At 42.1% G+C, this 17,107-nt stretch overlaps 1 protein-coding gene across 6 annotated transcripts in view; it reads right to left on the bottom strand.

Annotated features, from left to right (window-relative positions):
* The window catches only part of CHCHD6 (coiled-coil-helix-coiled-coil-helix domain containing 6), a 110,393-nt gene extending 93,292 nt beyond the window's left edge, over positions 1–17,101 (bottom strand). The window contains exons 1-4 of one of the 6 annotated variants that reach the window (XM_058844811.1): positions 16,890–17,101; positions 13,914–14,043; positions 12,957–13,011; positions 11,591–11,717 (exon numbers count right to left, since the gene is read on the bottom strand). In XM_058844811.1, the coding sequence (XP_058700794.1) occupies positions 11,591–11,717; positions 12,957–13,011; positions 13,914–14,043; positions 16,890–16,982 (405 nt within the window). In that variant the 5' untranslated portion in view covers positions 16,983–17,101. Of the gene's footprint in view, positions 1–11,590; positions 11,718–12,956; positions 13,012–13,913; positions 14,044–15,712; positions 16,067–16,790 lie in introns of those variants that run through there. The other 5 variants (XM_058844813.1, XM_058844808.1, XM_058844809.1 and 2 more) reach the window with 5 other exon arrangements.
* Positions 17,102–17,107: the final 6 nt, after the last annotated feature.

Here is a 17,107-nt window from a genome sequence, read left to right as displayed (position 1 = left end):
CTGAGATTCTGCACGAGGCAGGTGATAGATTTTCCCAGATCCCATATTCAAAGGGATATTGATGAGGATATGCTGCTTATGGATTGCTTATCAGACTCCCTTTGCACCACATCTTAAAGGCTTACTTGAAAAGCCAAAAAACACTCTCTCTCAAAAATAATTATAAAAACCAAGCTATCAAAACTGCTTTGGTAATGAAAGTAGTAAGTTCCATAAGAATTCAGAGTCAGTAATGAAGTGAAAAACATAATGCATGGGTCAAAAAAGACATTCTAATATCATTTATTTATTTATACACACGCCTGCACAAGATGTACCTTAAGCTTCTGGACAGTATATTGACTTAGCAGTAGATGACATGAATTTTCAAGGAGGAAACTTAGCTCCCAATCACTCTGCATCATAGCTCTTATAATAGGCAGATGACTCGATGACCTGCACAGTGAAGCCTAACCAAGCTCAACAGCAACACCTGCTGGGAAACAAGCAACTAGAGCAAATTAGCCTGATTAAATGAAAGTTTGTTACTCCTTCATATAAATGTGAACTTTCGCTACAGTTTTAGAATGCCCAATAAGATACATTTCTTGTACAAAAAGCAGATGTAACTTCTAAACAGATATGTAAGTAAAAAGGTAAAATTTTTCCTAAACTTGCGTGTGCATGTGGTCAGAAAAACCGACCATCTACCCTTACCAGCTCACCAAGATACTCCACAGCAAGACACTGAAATGAAGTGGGATTAAAATTCCTCTTTGCTGGAGAAAATCTCTTCTGTCTAGCTAGTTCAATCACACCTGAAAACACCCATGATATGCCTTAAGCTACTGTCTTTCCTAAGGGAGCAGCCTGCACTTGCAAGGCCTGAGGCAGGGAAGTATTTATCAACCACATTAGTCCCATCCACACAGAGGAGAATGGCAGCTAGGACCATTAGTGCTCCTTTCCCTCCAGGTACCTTACCATATTCCTTATTAAGCTCAGAAAAAAAAGCCTGCTGCAGCAGGATGAGACTGGAGCATAAGCACAGGTAATGGTCCCACCTAATTCTGGGCACAAACTGACACTCCACACAGATCAATTATAATGAAAACTCTTATTTTTACACCAGATGCATAGAATTTGATGGACTACTTCTAAACTAGTCAGAAAAAAAAAGAAAATGCAAGTGGTTGGCAACAGCTTCAAGGTTGCATTTAGACGTTCAGCACGATTTGGAACAAGGGCAGTGACCTGAGAGGCAGCTTCAGAACAGCCATCAGATGGGAAAGGGTGTTGATGCATCCCACTTCTGTTCCCAGGAAAGGAATGGTATCAAAATCTTATTTGAGCATGGAACCACCTCTTTTTGCAGATCACTGTTTAACAGGAAATAACAGGCAAGCAGGTTTTTAACAGAACTCTATGATAACCTTCAGTAACACAAAGCTTTGAAAAATTACACTGCAAAATGCTGAGTCTTGAACAGGAAACAGCACAGCAGCTGGGGAGACAACTTTTTAAATTATAGAAAACTATAGGCTGGACTGACGTTCATTATCTTTAAAATTGTAGCTGGCTTTGCAGTTTAAAGCTCTCATGCTTTTTCGAGTTTTGTACTTGAAACAAAATTCTTTTACACTGAAAAATTAGGAAAAAGGGTTTAAGAAACATGCAAGCTTATTTTCAGCTGATATAGTGATTGCTGTTATTGTTGTTGCTTTGGGAGGAGTTTTTGTGATTTGGGCTTTTTTTCAAGGTGCTGCTTTGTGTGGTTTGTTGTTTTTGAGGGTTTGGTTGTTTTGGTTTGGTATTTTTTAACACATCTTTATTTCCAATCTCCCTTTCTCCACATTTAGCTGTTACACTAGGAGAGAATACCATATGAAAATACAAAAATGAGTGATTACTCAGGTCTTTAGCTGGTAAGGGAACAGCTTTAGCAAGGAACCTTTTGTGTATTGGAAGTTTGGAAGCCGGGGTGGGGTGCAGCCAGAATCTCAGCTTGACAGTGCCAATTACTGCTACAGCAAGATGAACCAAGGAACAAATCCATTCTGCTCAGAGGATGGAGAGAAAAGAAGAGACATGAACCTGTATCTTTGAAAAAATAAAGGGGCTTGAAATCATCCACCAGGCAGCGAACCACTTTTTCCACGGAAAAAGCATTAAGCCGAAGATGCAGTGAATGTAAATGGCAAGCTCTCAGTCCTAATTGGAAGAGCACTGGTTACTTAACAAATGTATCCTTAGTCTAATGTTCTATTCAAGTAAATATTAAACTTTTTTAAAGCTTTTTTTCTTTTGGGCAGTAATTATACATAGCCCTGCTCAGGCTGTTTGATCAATTTTTACTTGATTCCTACTGTATTATCCTTCAAGTTTGCCCATTATCACAAAGTCTTAAAGGGCTCTAAACCCCTACGTAAAGCACAGACAGGAAAAAAATACAGCTAACTCTAATGCCTTCCCTTCTTCACAAGCCTGCAGGTGTTCCATTTTCATTGTCTAAAAATCAAAGTCAACAGCTTATTTCCTTTCCCTTAGTACAGTCCCTTTTAAGAAGCTACTTTCAGTCATGTTTTAGCCAGCACTCATAAATAATATAGATAATTGCAGATGGTCATAGCAAACAAGCAGAGAAAGTATACAGATACAGTACAAAGGAAACAATAAAAATTCTGACGTACTCCAAAAGCAGAAAGAATTCCTGGCAAATAGAAGCAGCTGCATCCAGGTCATTTTTTTAGTTGATGTATGGCAATCAGAGAGCCAAAAATAATACAGGGACAGACTTTAGACAAAGCTACATAAAGGGTGCTGGCAGCTCAATTCCCTCTGCAGGAACACATTTCCTGCCTCACTCTCATGTGCAAAACACAGCTATTTCTTCCCCAAAAATCTGCATTAGGAAGGAGGAATACTGGTCATAGAAAGATAGGTTCAAACCTGCTGAAACTCCAAAACAGATAAGCAGCATTCAATTAGGATGGTATTATGCTAACTATTATAAAGAACTCTGAGAGAGTCCACCCAGCCACCCAAGAGTTAACATCACGCATTTCTCATCAAAACCTCTTCCAAGAGGTTAAGCACACAATAGACTATCTAAAGCAGAGCTAGAAAGGCTGCTTGAAATTCCACACATGTGCCTCAGCAATGTATTTCTATTAATGTCCAGTGTGTGTCAGCGTGAAGATAAGGTACCAACATCATGTCCAACCAGCCAGCTAGAGAATGGGACGCCGTGTAAAACATTGTCTGATGCTCAGAATCCCAGAGAACAGCGGTGTTTGCAATCTCACCCGCTGCACACGTGCCTGATAACACCAACAACGAGGAGAGGCAGCAGGAGCAAACCCTCCTGCAGCTTTGGGAAAGTAAAAAGATAGAGAAAGAAGGAAGCAAGCAAGAATTAAAATAAACATCAGCAAATTGGGGCAGGTTTGAGGATGTCCAACTGTAGCAGAGAGAGTAAACAAACTGGAAAAAACCTCAGTGAAACTTAGTCTTTGTATCAGCTCACTTTAAATGTTTTTTAAGGTGAGAAATAAAAAGTTACATCAGTGCTTATTTTGATTACTCAGACCATACCATTTAGACTCAAGTTTGATCTACTAGTTTGATCTACAAAAGCCATTTGTACTGGTACTTGTGGAGGACACTGTATTTGAGGAAATAACCCATTTTGACCAGGATGCACCTGCTCGGTTTGGGCCTGGCTCTGGCGGCTTGAGGAGCCCACGTGTTACCACGAGCAGCTGGTGTATGGGAACCCACTGGAGAATCCATGCCAGTTGTGCTGTGCACTGACAGGTGCTATCACACTGATACATTCCAGCCCACCAGGAATCTCCCTATTAGCTGAACAGTTTGCTAATTTAATCTGTAACTTACCTACGCTTGAGAAAGGTAAATTGTATGTGGATGAAGGGGTGGAATGTAGTGATTCCAAATGGGACACCAAAGTGCATGGAGGAGGTGGTGATTCACTGAACAGTTAAGATACAGAATGGCCTTTGGGCCTGTCTTGTGCTGTTTATGCCCCCCTCAATGAGCTGTTTATGCCCCCCTAAATTAGAGCAGAATTCTACTACCCCACAGTAGTCTGACAGTAGAATAAGAAGACTCAGTACTAGTTTTGCTGGACCAGCCACAGAAAAATACCAACTTACTATTCTCTTATTTCTTTATTAATTGAATATTTTGCGGTTATACATAGGGGAAAATGAAGGCTAATCTTATATTTTACCTCTTAAATGATGAAATGGCTATGCAGTAACCCTAAGAACAAATGAATCTTGACAAAGTTTCTGTGGAGTATATAAACTCGACAGACAGAAAAAAAAAAGTGTGAAATATGGGCATGGGAAATTAAAGGCAAGACTGGGGAAGTAGGCAGCACCACAGACAACTTCAATTTGTTGCAGCTGTTGGATTTTAAAAAAGGCCAACCTTGTGATAAGGTCTCTTAGCTCAAGAGACTACAAAAATGAGAAGCTCAAACGACCATCAGCTGCTGAAATCTGCAAAAATTCTCCAAACACAAATTAACCTTCAGTCAGGAGATAAAAGACTAGCTGCAGAAATTGGAAGTTGTTAAAAAATGTTATAAATGTTTGACAAATCAGAGCAGCAGGAAAATAAGCAGTACATAAGCATAATCTTACCCTTAAGCCAGGTAACATCTTCTTCCCTAAAGAGAAGAGGAGGTTCACTTTTGCATTGGCTATGTTTTTACTTTCTGCCTTTATTGTAGTGCACATTCTCCAAAATTGCTTTAGTTAAATTTAGACCTCACTGATGCTCCAGAGAACAGAAGTTATTAGCTTGCTGGAGGTAGAAGATACGTAGATAGATCCTCACCATGCCAAGTTTAAATTTAATCCAAACCTTTTTAAAGTCCATCATTTAACACTTCAAGATTATTTTCTATAGGGATACCTTAAATGTTTAATGTTTTAATGGTTTCACAAAGTAATTCTTTCACTGAAGAAATATATCCACTTTCATAGTAGAGGGTAGCAGACAAAGAGGAGCCAAATTGTAGGGAAAAGGAGGGATGTTCTGGCATGAGGCTATAGAATAACAAACCACTAGTTTTAAAGTCTCTACATACTAATATATTTTCTTCAGAAGAAACTCTGGAAGAGTGTCTCATTCTTGCTCTCACAGCAAGAATGAGAGGGATACAAGGCACAAGGACTGAAACTGTTTAAACCCCCTTAGTCAATAGCTTACAACATTTGGTAATAAATCATTAAGTCTCAAACCTAAAAATATATCTTTCCATTTGTATCAACATATTTAAAAGGCAGCTTTATTCAATTAGTGAAAGAATTAGCTGTCAATTAGTGAGAGCAATCAAAAAAAACTGCATTGCAACTTCCATCCCAAGACAGTGTCACTCTTGCTAAACTAGTTAGGAGCCTGGGCAGGTCTGGGTGTTCAACATACAGCCTGTGAATACTCTGCAAAGAGCCAAACCACAGCAAACCGTGTTCACAAGGAGGTGCTGCCCCCACAACTGGTGTCACCCACACTGTAGGTAGGAATGAAGATTTTAATAACTAAATGCACGACTTATTTTTTTAAAAAAACATGAAAAACAATCTGAAAAAAGGTATCTTTCATAAACACATAGATACCAGTTGCTAACAACTGCAACATAAACGAAAATCAAACTGAATGAGTTTTTTCCTCTTTTTCCACTATTGTTTAAAACAAACCTCCATATTTTCAGATTTCAATGTTTTCTGCCTCACCCATAAAAAACTTCAATAAAGAAGTATCAATAGAAAATAAAAAGCCAGTCAACACCAAACCTCATGTGTTAGCCATATCCCCTCCCAGAACCAATCTATTTTCTGCACACAGGTTTACAGCTTTAGAAAGAGAAGGGTTCAGCTCAGTGTGCTGTGTTTTAGCTGTAGAGCAAACAGGACCTAATAAACTGTCTCTGAGGTGAGCAGTTTCCAAGCCATAATGCAAAGCTCACAGAGACAATACCTTTCATTACATCAACTCAAATAAATAGGGAGCAAAAAAAAGACAAGTTCTGACAACAGAGACATGACCTCAAAACCAGCAGTGTCACTTCACTGATGACCCCACACTGCCACAGCTCCAACAGACACCATGCTCCTGCTGGGCCTCATCCTGCAGCTCGTCACAATGGTAGGAGATTACGCACAACAAAACCCCAGTTAATCCAGAAATGCTTACCTATGGCTAATCAGAAAGTAAATGAAAGCCTTAACAAACTAAATCATGTTCAGCACAGCTTCTAAAAGAATCTTCAGTAGTTGCTCAGCTGCATCTACAGCTGACATTGATCAACAACAGTGGGCAACTCACAGCAAAAAACACCACAAGATTCACTTAAAGCTTCATCAATTACCAGAAATATAAAGGAAACTTTCCACAAATGGGCTGATTGGATCATTCCTCCATCCCTACAAAGTGAAAAAGAAAATATCTGATCGCTCCCTAACACCAAAATTCTCCTCCATTGTACCAATCTATGAACTGGTTGTTTATGCTGTTTTCAGCAATTTTAAGCAGTTTTACCTCCACATTCTTTGAAACTGGGAAGAAAACATACCAGTTAAAATGTCAGCAGCCCAATATACACTAAATCAAGGGTAGAAGTGTCCAAAGTATGCCACAGCAAAGCTCAAGAGTTCAGAATGCCACATTCACAAGGTGACACCATTATCAAAAACCACTACTTGATCAAAGGCACTCCCAGTCATGCATTCTTCCTTCATCCCATCTTTCCTGAATCAAGAACAGGAGATGAGAGGCTCTGAAAAACAAAGAGATTATATCTGGGCAAGAAATCATCTGAAAGAATTCAACAGCCAATTATAATCAGCTACTGGAGCAACCTGAAACAAACCCATATCCTTCTATTTTCTTTCATGCCCATTTGAGCCATGCTAGTCACAACAATCCAACGCTGGAACCACCAGAAAGCAAAGGCTGCCAGCCAACAAGCATGATCAAAACACTGAGAATAGTAAGCCATCCATCATGGACAGCTGGATAAACTTTCCAGCAATTATGAATTCTCTGCCCAGTCTGTTTTCACGCAGCAACCAGTGCCCGTCAGTCTTGCCTGAAACAGTTGGTCATAGTGCAAAGTCCTACCATCTGTCCTACCATCACCCTGCTTCTGAACTCATTCTTTCAAAGTGAGAAGGAAGATGACGACTTTTGGTCAATAACTCTGACAAAGCCATTATCCTTGGGGTATTAAATGGGGAGATAAGAACTTCAGGGTTTGCACAAATCATATTAGTTCAATGCTCAAATCCGGGTAATGCTTCTTTTCAAAGTATTAATTTCATTTATTCTATTTGCTCTCGCTCTGTCCTGATAACACAAGTGCACATGGCCTCTAAATGAGATCTTCCTATTTTATAAGTTATAATCCTCCCTTTCTAGAGTAGTAATGAGATGTTTTCACTTAATCGCGTTTATTCCCCCCCCAGCTTCTGCTTTTATCCATTCCCATTCCACATTGATTTGTCTTAAAGGTTTCAGAGAAAACCATCAGGCAGAGTCCGAGGCTCCAAGAGGCTCCCAATGCATATGCTGCACATGCTGTTTAACCTTCAGAGATTACAAAAGTAAAAAGGAGGGAAAAGGGCATCTTTATTTGCAAAGTTTCCTTTGTTGGTAAGAAGAAGGAAAAAAAAAAAAAAAGAAACCTGAAAAAACGGAGAAGACATTTTGATTAATTGGAAATGAAAAAGGAAAGACTTCACACTTAGGGGAATGGTGAGACTATTCACAACATAGTCAAGCAATTAAATAACTTGACTGACAACTTTGCAAGTTCCTCATGCTAGAAATAGAAAATGATTTAAAGATAGCTGTGTTAATTCTTGGGTATTTCACATGAGACATAAGGCAGAGCACCAGCATTAGTTAAACACCCTAGGCCTTGCTCTGAAATACTGTACATATAATCCTTGTTGTGCTGTAAGTACCCACAGCATTAAATTATTCAAAAAGTCCGCTCAGCACCATGATCCTGCAGTGCTGCACAAACAAAATATTTTATCTCTAATACAAACTGGGGAGAGTTCTACAGCACTTTAGCACACTAGTTCCATTTGAGCCAGTCCCCAGGGTTAATCAAAAAGCCACATTCACTCAAAGAGCAAAGTGAATGCTGCACTATTACTTACCGAGCTGTTTGCTTCTTAAACTAAAGCTGTACAGAGTTTTACTCAAAACCTAAGGTAACTAGAAGCTGAGTACCTTCTTCAAAGTCATTAAAAGAAAAGATCAAGACAAATATGTAGAACAGGACCCAGGCACTTAACTCTAAATCCCTCTTGAAACCAGCACACTTAAAGGAGAAAAAATTAGCAAAACAAAACACACAAACCTCAATAAGATAACAATAAATTTTAATCTGCACCCTGCCCCATAAACAATCAAGTAACCAGCCCCAGAAGCTGACCACAAGTTCCATATCAAAGGTTAATTCTAGTCCACCCTCTCTTTGTGTGCACTATATAATAACACTGAAGTGCTTATAGCAATATTTCCAATAATAAAAGTCAGTAAGTGAAAGCCATAAAGAACAGATTAAATGACAAGCAACATCCAGCACAATTACAATGAAATCACTTCACACTACAGCTACGGTATCCGGATTTATACAAGTGGACATTACAGGAGACTGTTCCTGCACTGCTGCAGACAACAGTACACGAGAGGGCTACTAATCACTGAACTATTGATATGTTAAGGGCACAGGGCAGTTCAAGATCTTAAGGCAAATACTGAAAAAATGAATAAAACTTTCTGATTATATGTGGCATGGTTTTCAAGTTTTACCAAATTAAGTGCTGCTTAAGAAGCAAATTATTCATTTGTTATTTCTTTCATGGGAGTTGCCCCATTTTTAATCTCACTTCCCTAATAGGTCACAACAACAACAAAAACAACCCTGGAAGTTTCTCCCTTATAAATGTAAGCAGATAATTTCCACTGCTATCTGAACCTGGATTACCACTAGGTACCTTGAGTTCCACTACTGTCTTCTACCTGAAAGAGAAAATTGACACAAGACATGGATGAGCTGCTCATATCCAGTATTTTCCCCATTTGCTAGGGCTAAAAAACGGAAGAGCAAGAAACACTCAAGTTCTATTCATATAAAAGGGGGATAATACTAGAAGATAAAGGACAGACACGGTTTGAGTAGGATTGAGTCGATACAATAAGGTAACCATGCCCAAAAGGAAACTGTAGCTGAGATAAAGCAAGTCTGATAGGGATCCCAATAATTTAAGTCTGGCCACAACAGTTCCTGCTTAGGAAGATATCTAGAAGCTGACAAACAATAGTTCTGCCCTCATCTTTGCAAGGACAAACTAGACTATCCCATTTTTTAAGGATCCTAAATTTATGATTGATCAAGAGATAGTTAAAGAGCAATGAAATTTAACAGTTTCTCATTCTTGCACCACATTCTGGGCTAACATACCATGGTCACTATTTATCACAAGGGAACCCTAATCAGATTTTTCCAGAGCATAAATCTGGGTATGTAACACTACAGGATTAAAAGTTAATTCAGATAATAGAACAGATTTGTATGTGAGCAGTCAGGTCCCAACTCATTTTAGTGGTGTCCTCTTTGCATTTCACAAATATTGCATGACTCTGCTAGTCACATTTCTTCAGGCTTACACTCCACCTCATTGCAGGAGGGCAGAGCTCTACTTTGAGCAAAGTCACATCTTCAGATTGGAAAACAAATACACGAACTTCTTCCCCTTGTTCTTACAGAGGCCAGTTAATTGCATTCATAAAGAGAACATTCTCTTTCTAGTGAAAAGAGAGTTAATACTGCACCTGCTGACCCAGATGTCCTTTGCAGAGGAGCAACAGTCACCTGCCTCACATCACTGCTCTGAAGCTCAGCAATGATCCAACACCCCATGGTCAGGATACAATCTGCCAAGAGGAAATTTCCTGCAACACAGCAGCCGTTCACAAGTTATATCTATCTAGGAGAGCAATCTCAGACACCTACCAATCCATTCATATACAAATTTTATCATGGAGACAAAGCACACTTGGGTCCAAAACCACAAACAGACCAATTCATAGAAGAGAATTTCCTTAAAGACTATTAACCGCCAAAGTGAAAATACAACCTCTTGCTTTCAAAGCCTCTAAGTCTTAGAAAATCAGAATTTGCAAGGGTAAAGGTGGGAAATACTGTTATATACCTGCTCTGTTCTCATGCTCCCCATTAGCAGCTGCTAGGGATCACTGTCAGAGATGGGCTACAACTATAAAGACATTTTCTTTGAACCACTTTCACCATTCTTATATAAATTCAGTCCCCAAAAATATCTTATAATATAAACCTTTAAATGCTTCACATTTTGCCTGCATTTTTTTATATATTGAATGCCTGTTAGCATTCACTGCTTAAATCAAGCACTTATTGGTTAAGCTACAAATCAGTAGGATGAAAGAACCACAATAAAGACTATCCATACTCCAGTCTGTCCTTTTTCTAAACCATCCTTTCAGTATGCATCAGGCAAGAATTCTCTTGGTCTAGTTCTCTCAATAAAGTTTTAACAGTCCAGTCTAAAAGAATGGGCAGTTTGATCTCACTGTGGCAAGCATGGCCCCACCTCGCTGTCACACCCTGACACCACTGCAGGTCAGGAAAACCTGGCAGTTCCAGTAAGACTCTGCAATGTTTACAGGCAGTACACTGTTGCCATTGGAATGGCAGTATATAAAAGAAAACAATATAAAATAGTATCATGTGAATATTAAGTCCCAATGACAATCCCAGTGTACTGTAGTGACTGATAGAAACCTTTTGTTCTACTCAGCCTCATCTCACTGTACTTCTGCCTCCAGCAGTGTTCTTCTCAGCACTGGTGTGACAGCAACCCAATGGGTCATCTCCACAACACCAAGGTGCCTGACTAATAGTAAAAGCTGCAGCAAGAAGTCCCCAGAGGTAAGTCTACCTGCTGGGCAGGAACAAATTGGTTTGGGAGTCAGTAGTGTATCCAAAAAAAGGGTTTGTGCTTCCCGGTCCCTAAAAATCAATCCTAGACCTTCTTCAAAAGGTTACAATGACAGGAACTGTCAATTACATTGACAGTTTCATAACAGTTCTTCTGTTATAAAAGACTCAAACAAACAAAGACATTATTACTTTTTATTAATTTGTGTACATGCACAATTATACCCTAGGAAAAAAAAGAGAGCAAAGTCTCAGCATACATCAGGTCAGCAGAATGTCATCCTGTATTTATTGAAAAATTGATTTCATACACTTGAGAGATCAAACAACAAGGACCACGCATACACACAGACCGTATTGTGTGTTCCCAGCACAGCCATTGCTCATGCCTTGGCAGCATGGAGTGACGTGCTGCAAGTGGAGCTTGCAGCTGCACTGTGAGCCAAATGTTAAGTGATGAGTGAGGTGAGGAATGTTTCAGCCCAAGTTTCTAAGCTCATCACACAAGTGACATTAAATGAATCCCCTCAAGCAGAGCCATTTTAGCCTATCCAGGTTGGAAACATAGTGGGGGGGTTTGTTACTCACCATCTGGGCTGTTCTCTGCCTCTCCTCATTAATGCTGTTCCTTTCCTTGGCCTCACTGGCTGCTTCCCTTTCTCTTCTGGCCAGATGGAGCAACTCCTCTTGGACCAGTGCCTGTTCTTGCTCATACCTGTATGAGCATCAAAAGCAGAGAGGTCATCAGCAGACTTCTGGCAACAGAGTCATGGCTTGTCATGGAGTACCCCTGCTTAGAGCCAAAACACAAATCCAGAATCTATTTGACACAAAATCTGCTCACAATCCCATTATCAGCAGGAATTCAAAAGCACAACAAACTTTAAATATGACCCGCAATTCTAGTGAGGTACAACTCTGGCAACAACAACACAGCAGCACATAAGCCTATACTTCATTTATATTTAGCTCTATTAAGTACTTCATTATCACCTGAAAACAGTGAAAATAGAAAGCAGTTAGCCAGACAAATAGATGCTGCTTTGGAAAAGATCAAGGGGCACACAATGATAAAAGGAGTCAGCCTGGCTGACAATGCTGCCCTTTGGCTCTTACACAGGAAAGAGAAATCACACAAAATGCATGCAGCAACACCACTAAAAGAAGCAGCCCTGAACTGAAAAAGGCTTTAAAGGGGATTCTCAGGCATTGAAACATAATCATAAAATAAAATTACAGAATTGTTAAGGTTGGAAAAGATCAAGTCCAATCATTAACCCAATGCCACGTTCACCACTAAACCAAGTCCCCAAGTGCCACATCCATAAAAATATGATTTTGAATACTTCCAAGAATGGTGATTCCACCACTTTCCTGGGCAGCTTGTTCCAATGCCTGATCACCCTTTCAGTGAATAAATTTTCCCTCATACCAAACCTAAACCTCCCTTGGCACAACTTGAGGCTGTTTCCTCATCTTGTCACTTGTTACAGCTGGGAGAAGAGCCAACCCCACCTGGCTACAATCTCCTTTCAGGTGTTGAAGAGCCATAAGGTCCCCCCTGAGCCTCCTTTTCTCCAGGCTAAACACTCCCAGCTACTGCCAAGGAGACTTGTGCTCCAGCCCCTTCCCCAGCTCCACTGCCCTTCTCTGGGCACACTCCAGCACCTCAATGTCTTTTGTGTACTGAGGGGCCCAAATATGAACCCAGGATTTGAGCTGTGGCCCCAACAGTGCCCAGTGCAGGGGGACAATCACTGCCCTGGTCCTGCTGGCCACACATTGCTGATACAGCCAGGATGCCACTGGCCTTCCTGGCCATCTGGGTTCATGTTCAGCCACTGTCAAACACACACTCATTATGCTCAGACTGAAGTAAAACACAGACATATGCATACATAGATATATTCCCAAATGAGCTAAACTACTGTCTTTTTCAAGAGCTTCACCTCACCTCCTGTAGAGTTCATGCTCTGCAGCAGAGTCACTTGCCTTTGGTGGCTGAATTCCTAGAAAGGAGAGAGAATCCTGTGACAACTAATAGTACTACAAATGTAGTCCTTCATCACGTCATAAATTATTTTAGGAGAATTTAGTATTATGCATCAAGAGAAAAAAAAAAGTCAAGAAAATTTAAGTTTGATGGATAGAGTTTGAATTTCTGAAACAGAGACACCATCATTTTCAAACAGGCATACTGAATAAACCATGCTACAGAAAACTTCTGTGTGAGAATATTAACTCCTCAAACCCTTATCTACACTGAAATATGACCATGGTTGCAGACCTACTTTCCACTTCCTTCCTCTAGTTCCAGTAAGTCTTCCTCTTGAACTTCTCTCCTTGTAATTACAAGGGATTCCACGAGTGAAGATGAAATTATTTGATGGAGTTCATAAAGCTAAATCTACATTCAGCAAAGACATAGGCTGACAGCAAACAAATCCCTAAAAATAAAGGCCTAGTTCTCTAACTTCATTTTAGTCCGGATGCCTCAAACAAATCCACATTGCTGATATATATCAACAAAGCCTATTTCAGAACAAGTAGAAATCAAATAGTTTTCTGACCTGTAAAGACAATTTCAGAAACCAAGTTTTCACCGTTCACTTAGCCAGCTGTGCTCAGACAGGTTATCTTTCCCTATGAGCTTCTTTTCAAAGAATAAAAAGTAGTACTTCCCTCACCCAAGCACAATATACAGCCTGCATATGTAAAGCAGACAACAAGGCAGCTTGCCAGAAATGAAAGGCAAAATACTTCTGCCTTATTTATTGCACGTTCATCTGAAATGCTAGAAATGTTCCCAGGGTGACATAGGCTAACCAAAGAGCTCCTCTCACAACAAGGCAGCACTGAAAAACCCTGGCATCCTGTGTAACATGCAGTGGCAGCACCACCCTGACAGTACCTGGAGATCTGGGTCTCACTCCTGCAGCCAGTGAAGATGGAGCTGTGCCATTGGATGCACGGGGAGACTTCTGGAAACATCTTTTACTTTGAGGGGACCCTTTCATCCGGTTCACTACATCTTCAGTGAGCTGAAACACAGAACCAGGGAAGACATTAGCCGAGTCAGTTTCTGGTGTGTATTTCAGTGTGAACCTCCCCGTTTGTTAGTTCCCATGATACTGCAGAAGTATTGCCAGATACCTCATTGCAATGTCCCTCCAGCTCAGTCAGTCAGCACTTATATGTTAACTTCACATTTTTTAAACCTATACCCTATCAGTAAGTGACAAAACCTCCAATCTACTGCCCGACCCTAAAAACTTCACTAGACAATCTTCCACAGACACCAACAAAGGTGGAGAGCTCCCCTAAACAAGTCAACCCTTTGTATAGAGACAAATTCACCAGAAGTGGAAGGAAAGAAATTAAGCAGGTTTAAGTCCATCTTTTCCTCTTCTTGCTCCATGCTTGCTAACCCAGCTCAGCAGGACAGGCATGCTGCAAGCCATGACAGAGAACAGCCATGCAAACCTCCCACTCATATAAGGCTGCAAACATTTTTGCAATCTCAGCTTCATTTTCATTCCCTGACTTGGGTTCAAACCCATAAAAAAGAAAGAAAAGTTAACTTGAAGTTTTCTAGCAATTTAGCCCAAAAGACCTCTCACAGTACTGTTAAAATCGACCCTTTTCTCCTGCCAAGGTCAGAGGGCCTGGCTGCAGAACAAAACTAAATAAGGCTGTTCCACCACTTAGACTTCCCACAGTAGAAGTCGTATTTTGAGCTATACCACTACTGTCCAACTTAACAGTATTTTTAATACCTTAATTTTACATTGCTATCATGCCCAATTCCTGATTTTAAAGACACAAATATCTATATCCTGTAAGAAGAAATTAGGCAAAGAGAATTTTACCTCCATCAAACTCTTTAAGAAGGAGATGGGCACAATCTTACCTAACTTTTGTCAAATAATTAGTCAAAATGGAACGAAAAAATAAGTAGCCACAGCAAAACACACCCTGTAAGTTCATTTCTGGCAGATTTTAGGGGGAAATCACATAAAAGTATCAAGAAGCAAGAGCAATGAAAATGATGGTAGTAATAAAAAAACCCCAAAACTAACATGCAAAAAAACAAAGAAAAATATTGAGGGGAAAACACATTCCCTAATGTTAGCACCACCACTCTCTAGGGCTCGTTTCCGCCATACACACTTGTCAATTTCCGACCGAAAGTCAAGCAGCAGTTTCCCCCTGTCGCTCCCTATTTGCAGCCGCTCTTGTGTCCCGCCTGCTCACACGGCGGCGCTTTGCCCGGCTCTTGGCACCACGAACAAGGGCAGAGCTGTCTCCTCCTGGATGCCCTCAGAGCCGCGCAGCGCCGTTAGCATCCAACCGCTTGCAAAGCACAAGGCAGGGGCAAAACGAGGTCATGAAGCAGCGAGGAGGGAAAGAGGGTTGGGAGCAGAGTTTGGAAGTGAAAATAAAGACCTGGTGTGCCCCGCTCGACAAAAGCCATGCCCAGGCCCCCAGCCCTCTTTCCCACCACTCACCAGTCGTCCCATCACTTCTCCAAACCCCTATTCCTTCATCCTTCAGGGTTTCCCTCCCCTCCTCCTTGCTGTTTCCACCACTCATCCGTTCCAACCCTGACGTCCCGGCCAGACCCTTCCCCAACCCAGCTCCCTCCGCCCCCGGCCCTGGCAGCCTCCCCGCCTCCATCACCCGGCCCCAGGGACCCCAGGGCCGCCTCACCCTGATGCCCTGCAGCACCCGGACTTGCTCCCGCTCATCCACCCCGAAGGACACCCTCCTGCCGCCGTGGCTGCTCTCGCAGCCGCCCATGCTGTCCGGGGTCTCCTGTCCTCGCCGCGCCCCTCTCCTGCACCGGCTGCCAGCAGCGCCGGTACCCTCGCAGCGCCTGCCAACGTACCCGCTCCCCATTGGCGGCGGCCGCGGAGCGGCCAATAGCAGAGCGCGGTGCTGGCGGCGGGGCGCGGTGCACGCTGGGGGCTGTAGTCTGTGCCGGGAGCGGCGACTGAGTCCCGCTCCTGTCCCGGTGAGCCCGCCCTCCACACCGCCCTGGCAGTGAACCCGGCGTTAAAATTGCCCCTACAACTCCCACTGCTACACGTCCAACTCACGGGGCTTTCCCCAGGTGAGGAAGGATGACCTCCGGTCAGATACAGCAGCTGTGCTGGGGCAGAATTCACCTGTGCCCCTTCCAGCCTCTCTGCTCCAGCCAGACCTGCCCTGACACACGCATGGGTGGGTCCTGGTCAGGCTCATACAGTCCCCGTTACCAGGCATGGCTGATCCATAGCCTAAACCAAACGAATGAGACAATGCAACACAGAGCAGCTGGACCAAGCAATAACAGCTTTGGAGAATCTTTTTCAAACAAGCTTTCTGCACTCCCAGAAATATGGGCCAGTTGGTATCGATGTGCTACTTATCTACTCAGCACACTACTCCTCAGTAGTGCATGGGAGCAGTTTTAACTGTTTAATGCTGCTTATTCCTCACTGCAGTTAATGTGGCAACCACAGCTTTGCCTCAGAGTGGGACTTGGGCCAACATTATGGGAGTATCTAGGACTCCGCACACCCCAAACCTCCCCTGGATATCCAGGCCTCTCCTAGAGCACATTCCTGGAATCAGGAATATTTTGTTAATTGTGCAGTACTGTGTATGCTGGAGAGTTGGCCCGTTGCTTGAGCTCTCAAGACAAGGGCACTGCATTGTGCACCATGAGCTGTCTGCACCCCAGAAACTCTGCACCCAGTCAGGCAAGAGGTGCAGTGGCTGAAGGTCCCTCCCACAACACCCTCACCTGCCTCCTGCTTGCTTCTCATCTGCCACCTGCTCACTTCATTTGACAGCACCCAATTTTTGTACTGAAAGAGTCCATGAACAGATATTCCTTATTCACCTCTTCTGCCCTAAGGGTTTCACAGGCCAGCACCATTGCTGACCCCTTTCTCCTGCCGGCGAGCCTCTTCCAGGCTGGCGAGTTCCCAACCATGTAATTACTCCTCCAGAAGTCTTTCCATAACTGTGATTACTCCTGTCATCCTTCCCTAGGTCTTTTCCAGGTGTACATTCCCAGCCAGGTGGCAGACATTACCTGAAAAGATCCAGGAAGGAGAG

Source organism: Poecile atricapillus, chromosome 9, assembly GCF_030490865.1.
Source record: "Poecile atricapillus isolate bPoeAtr1 chromosome 9, bPoeAtr1.hap1, whole genome shotgun sequence".
Classification (NCBI taxonomy): Eukaryota; Metazoa; Chordata; class Aves; order Passeriformes; family Paridae; genus Poecile; species Poecile atricapillus.
The sequence above is the reverse complement of the archived record's forward strand: the minus strand, read 5'-3'. Positions and strand labels throughout refer to the sequence as shown.